The 6,491-nt window shown below is 38.1% G+C and overlaps 1 protein-coding gene across 3 annotated transcripts in view; it reads left to right on the forward strand.

Annotated features, from left to right (window-relative positions):
* rnf14.4.L (ring finger protein 14 gene 4 L homeolog) overlaps positions 1–1,157 on the forward strand; it is a 48,566-nt gene extending 47,409 nt beyond the window's left edge. For all 3 annotated transcript variants that reach the window (XM_041585264.1, XM_041585262.1, NM_001096157.1), the window contains 1 exon segment: positions 390–1,157. In XM_041585264.1, the coding sequence (XP_041441198.1) occupies positions 390–429 (40 nt within the window). In that variant the 3' untranslated portion in view covers positions 430–1,157.
* The last annotated feature ends 5,334 nt before the right edge of the window (positions 1,158–6,491 follow it).

A 6,491-nucleotide genomic window follows, 5' to 3' on the forward strand; every position in this document is an offset into this window, starting at 1 on the left:
TGTGTGAAGAGAGACAGATGCTGAGAGGGGGATAGTGAAGAGTAACTTGAATATTCCAAAATGTCTGATAGTTGCAATTTGATAGACTGCTTCCAGAATTAAAGAAAAAGATAAAAAATGTATAATAAATATAAAAAAGTGTATATATATGGAAATAATGGTGTTATATGATGAAACAAAGGTCTTATTTGATGTGCAAGTATTTTAATTTAGCTTTTGTTCCCATTTTTGCAAAGAGCAGACTCGCCAGATTCCTATTATTCCTGAGCAGTTTGCATAAAACAGTTATATATACCGTAGATATATTATATATATATATATTTGCTAGTGTTTACATAAAATAGGGCAAGCAACAACTGCTAATAGAGTTCACATGAATTGTTTTGCAGATTGCACCATGCAGGACAGGGTCCCATGGAAAACAGATGATGAAGACTGACCAGCGGTACATAAGAAGTCTTGGAACCTTGCAGCAAAAGGCAAGTGGAGAAAAGGCAGATCCGATGTCCTTTATGCATTTGCCGAAATGCTTGGCACTGGCCTGTCAGTAACAAAAAAGGAAAGTTGTGCTCACCACTAATTTTTTAACCATTGACTTGCAATGAGGCTTTGACCCCAAATTCACAAAGACAAATACAAGACTCTGCACTAAAAAATGCCTTACCCTTTAAACAAAACAGGGATTGTTTGTCCATATATTGCAATATATTTAAGCTGGGCAACTATGTCAAAGTCATCCCATATCTGGCCAGTCCTACACTCAAATTGCATTTGATTCAATAAGAATTCTATTGCTTCATTATACATTTTACACAGGGACTACATTTTACCTGCAACTCGCCTTGCTGTTTTCAAGGTTGCTGGCCTGTCAGTACTGTCAAACTGAACATATTTCAGCATGGAATCCATACTGAAATTTAGCCAGTGTGTAGACTAGGGAAGACTTGCCCAACAAATAAATGGTAGGAAAATGTAGGCTTTACATGTCCTTTAAGACATAGCATAGAATATGAGACCAACTAGGTGTAAACGCAAAGTATGATTAAAAGAAACTTTATATACATAGCCTGTACCTCATATCTTAGTGTCTGTCTGGTGGCAGATAAACAAATCAGGATGACATTATACATCTAACAACATAATGTAGGTTTTAGCACGAATCACAAAAAAAACTCGGATCTTCATACCTTAAGTCTGCTAAAATTAATTTAAACATTAAATAACCCCAATAGGCTGGTTTTGCTTCCAATAAGGATTAATTATATTTTAGTTTGAATCAAGTACAGGGTACTGTTTTATTATTACAGAGAGAAAGGAAATAATTTTAAAAATTTGAATGATTCAGATAAAATGGGAGATCATTTGAGCTTTCTTGATGACAGGTTTCTGGATGATGGATCTTATACCTGTATTGATATATAGTTAAAAGTCATTTGGTTATGTAGGGAATGATAGTCACATGTCAACAAAATTTGGGGCCCTTGGCTGAGTTATAGAGGGCCTATAGAGGCTGATTCATCCAGCTTCCCCCAGCTTAGCTTCCCTAAGCTAAATGTAGCCCCAAAACACGCCCTGAAAACGAAGGCTGAAAGACGAATGTATTTATGTTGTTTTTCTGTTCATTTTTTAATTTTGTCTTCTGTAGAGAACACATTTCTCTTTGTAAAACTTATATCGGTTGATGTGCTAGGGATGTCCATTGAAACAAATAAAAAACACTGAAAAAAAACCTGATTTATTTTACAAAAACAACTTTATACAATCTTTAAGGAACTATGTCTTTTTTTTTTTTAATTGGGGGAAATCACCATTTTTATTTTCTTGAAGTGAACTGAAAAAACGAAATCTAAAGTTTGATATCATAACACATGATTTTAGTTACGAGATTCTGGCTGTTAACTCTGTACTGTACGATGTGATGAAAGGATACTATTATGCAGTTGCCTCATTAAGCTGCCAAAGTGCCGACCAGTTATACATTTACTGTATATCATAGGGTCAATTTAAATACAACACTGCTGTAAACCAAGGTTAGCAAGAAGATTAAAACATTTGAATCTATTTTGGAATCTCCAGGTGCCTCCACAAAAAAATAGGCATATTATCCAGAATATTTGAGAACTGGCAAAGTTTTGCTATGTGAGCGAAGCTGTCGCTGGCGAATTTTCAGCGGTTAGTAAATTTGCCCCAAGGGGTCTTCCTGTAATTGGATCACCATCCATTTAGAGGATTATTTAATAAACTCAAGTTTTTTTTAGTTTTTATTAAAACAAAGTAGACCAATGATCCATGAATTGAACTAATTTATCAATAATTCTTCTTGAAAAAGTCAGAGCCAAAAAAAAAAAAGCGCAGCAAAATCGAGAGTCATACAATCGATTCTCCAAAACTTTATCGAATTGAGCTTCAAAAACTCGACTTTATCGGATTACCCAGCACAGATCACGATGTCCAGAGACAACTTCAGGGACAACTGCCATTGACTTCCACATGACCTTGACAGGTTTGGATAGAGTATTTGCAGATTCGGATTTTTAGCAGCTTTGGGATGTACCAAATCTCTAAAATTCTAGTTTTCTTTTTTTTTCTCGACCGGATAAATTCAAGGTTTAAAGAAACAGTAACATTGAAAAATGAAAGTGGTTTAAAGTTATAATAATAAAAGTGTTGCCCTGCACTAGTAAAGCAGCTGCTAGCAGAAACACTACTATTGTTTATATAAATCAGCAGCTGCTTAGCAATGGGGGCAGCTATTCAAAGGAGAAATGGCTCAGGTTACACAGCAGATAAGTTCTGTAGAACATAATGGTGTTATCTGTTATCCATTATTTAACCTGTGCTATATAGACTTTTTTCAATTTCCGCCATTGCTACACAACAGCTTGTTTATATGAACTATAGTAGTGTTTCTGAAGCAAAAACATCAGTTTTACCAGTGCAGAGCAACACTTCCATTTTCGGGTGTTATTTTTCCTTTAATAAATGGGCCCTAAGCCTGCTAAAATAATTTAACCATTAAATAAACCCAGTAGGATTGTTTTTCCTCCAATGGATTTGTGCAGCTCAGTTACTATAGAGTACAAGGGACTGGGTTTACTAGATAAGAGATCCAATACCTGTATTGCATACTTAAAGAACGTTGTAAGCTGCCATTTTGCTAACTTTCCCAGGTGTCGGTAGTGCAGAGCAGTATACAACCACAATATGCAATGTTGAAGTCTGAAGACCTAGGAAATGTAAGATGGCAGCACAGGGTTGTGGTCATTTTATCTCCAGACATGAGCTCATCTTCATGGCCTAATCCATCAGATTGGACCCCAACCAAGAGAAATTTGATGTTAGGGCTGACATCAACCTGAAACCTTCCAATTCCAATGCCAAAATGTAGCTAGAGGGAAGCAAAAATCAGCAGCTTTGTTCCCTGAGGCCTGTGCCATGTTTCAGCACTTTGTACAGGATTGCAGAGAGGAAGAACAGAACTGCATGTCCCATGCCTTAGGAAATACATTAATATTATTATTATTGCTGCAGGTTATTTTGCCCTCAGAACTGCAGTCGTTTATAGAAGGAAGGGGTATGTATAAGTGTGAAACCTTATAAAAGGAATAGTGAAGTGTGGATAGGGTTTTTCATGAGCTGCACCTGACCTGCAGCCAATCCGAGAATCACCCACCTCCTCACCTCTATTTATAGGCCTGCGTTGTCCCGCTGATGACCGCAGAAAAGGGGTGGGGCATCAAAAGCTAATGCCTATAAAAAACAGAAGCTGGAAGCCGGCAGTGTAAGGCTGGGGAGACCCGCAAAGAAACTGCCGAGATCGACCCAAACCGCCCAACTCGCAGGTGTCTGGTCGGCCTGCACAAGAGTCCTGCAGCGTGTTGGGTACCCACAAAAAAAACAGGGACCCGGGCGGAATGAGTGGAGGATTTTCAGGTGTGGGTATAGCAGCGGGTCGGGTTGCGGGTCTCATCTAAATTCATACCTCCCAACATTTTGGAAGTAAAAATAGGGACAAATTTTTTTTCGCACGCAGCACAGCGATTTTTTTGACCACACCCCTTTCTGTGTCCACCCCCCCTAATTACCATGTTCATTTTACAAAATTTGGCAGGTTATGAAAGTTTGAAAATATTTCTCCTTATCTAAACAGTTTTTTTGTGTCTCAGAATTGTTACAAAGTATCCTATTTGCATTTGTTAGCTGTTCTGTGGCCAATTAAGTTAAAAACTGTTTCTTTTTCTGGCTGTTCAGTGCAGAGAAAATAGGGACTTTCCAGTACAAATGAGGGACTGCAGGTTGAGCTGTCAAAAGAGGGACTGTCCCTCTGAAAAAGGGACAGTTGGGAAGTATGTCTAAATTTCTTATTTTATGTAATATTGTCTATTTTACTCCTTTTAAAGTTTTACAAAACTTGTTTTTGTCCCCGCCCACTTTTAATGACGACACTTCCGGGTTGCAGCACCATCACTTCCTGTTTGATGGTGGTCGGCAATAAACTTCCTTGTGCCCAACAACTCAGTGATTTGCATATAGGCCTGGACTGGCTTCTCCTGGGTAGACGCGGTCATGAATCACTAAGTAGTGGGGCAACAGTCTGATGTGTTCAGTTTCTGCTTTCCTTAACAGAGAAGGGAGTCTCCTCAGATACAGATAAAGTACTCTAGCAGTAAAGGGTTAAGGTAAGAAAGATAAGATTGATCACCCAACTTGAATCAACAACAGTTTCTCTGTGCTTATCGTGTCAAGCCTCCGGAATGGGCAGAAAATCTCAACGAACATGAATAACTTCACGGAGCACTAGGAGACTATGGGGCTCATTTATCAACACTGGGCAAATTGGCCTATGGGAAGTTACCTATAGCAACCAATCAGTGATTAGCTTTTTAAAGCCAGCTGCAAGTAGAACAATAATTGCAGCAATTTGATTGGTTGCTACGGGTCACCGCTCATGGGCAAATTTGCCAAGTGTTCACAATTTATTAGCATCCTATAAAATCAGTACATGTAGAAACACATAGATGAATTACCACACGCTTAATGCGTTTCATGGCCTTAGGCCACTTGCTTAAGGCTTTCTTCTCATGTGTTTCTACACGTACTGATTTTAATGGTTGCTAATAAATTTTATTAAAGGGGTTGTTCACCTTTGAAATAACTTTTAGTATGATGCAGAGAGTGATATTCTGAGACCATTTGCAATTGGTTTTAATTTATTATTATTTGTGGTTTTTGAGTTGTTTAGCTTTTTGTTTTTTTAGAAGAAAAAGGCAAATCATTCGAAAATGATATAAAATAATTTATGAAGATCAATAGAAAAATAGCTTAGAATTGGCCATTCTATAACATACTAAAAGTTCACTTAAAGCTGACCCCCCCTTAAGTAGCGTGGGTAAAGTATCTATACAATAAGCCAGCTGTCTGTTTTGTATATTGAGCGCAGAATAAACTAGATATAACTTGAGCTGTACTGGAGAAATGTAAAAGCAAGTGAATTTTAAGAGAAAACCAAGCTCACACACACATTTTTGGTGCTCACAATATTTTATTAAGTGCCACTCAGTGGACATTCTGGTATTTATAAGAGTAACCGGACCCTGATAAGAGGGGGCTGCGTAGAACCCAAAGTGATTGAAGGTCACTGAATTTAGGGTAGGACTACACGTTTTCAATCCGACGCGCTGCAACAAATCGCATGCGAAGGAAATAAGGTAAGAGATAGAAAGGTCGGATGAAGTCGCAGCTTTGATCCGACACGTTACGACTGTTGGATGCAGACGCGACGTTGCATGCGTTTTGTCGCAGTGCGTCGGATCGTGCCAAGAACGTCCGTTTAGTCCTACCCTTACAGAGCTGAGAGGATCCTGAAAATTGGAATATCAACTGTAACACAGGTAACGCCTACATCTGGCTCAGCGTAAACGGAAATAAAATATTGATAAACTGGGTAAAGCAATGAGGGATAATAATACGTTTTTATGTATGTTGGATACAATGTGCCACTGGCTTTTCACAGTGATACTGTCCGCAAGGAAACCTTTCATTCATATAGAACCCAGCTGGAGTAGCTAACTATGTTCCAGTTTAGTGTTCTTAAAACATATTTGATAAACCCTAATGCAACAGGCTACATGACTCCTAAAATGCATTTCCCGCAAGTGCTATACATATGGCATAAAGGGGCACCGCTATTACAAGCAGACACTATGGGCAGATTTATCAAGGTTCCAACTGAAAATGTGAAATTCAAGTTTATGGTCAAAACTGTCAAATTTGACTAGGGAGTTCAAATTCAATTCGAGTTTTAAAAAAAATTCGATTTTCAAGATTTATCATACTCTGGCCCTTTAAGGGATCAGTAACATCAATTTTTTTTATTAAAAAATTCATTAGTGTAGAACGAAAAAAAAACACAAAGACATAAGTCTTTATTAAGAAATAACTCACCGAAACTCCTCTTCAGAAAAGGCGATCCATCGTGCGGCGCTCGATTT

This window comes from Xenopus laevis, chromosome 3L, assembly GCF_017654675.1.
Source record: "Xenopus laevis strain J_2021 chromosome 3L, Xenopus_laevis_v10.1, whole genome shotgun sequence".
Taxonomy (NCBI): Eukaryota; Metazoa; Chordata; class Amphibia; order Anura; family Pipidae; genus Xenopus; species Xenopus laevis.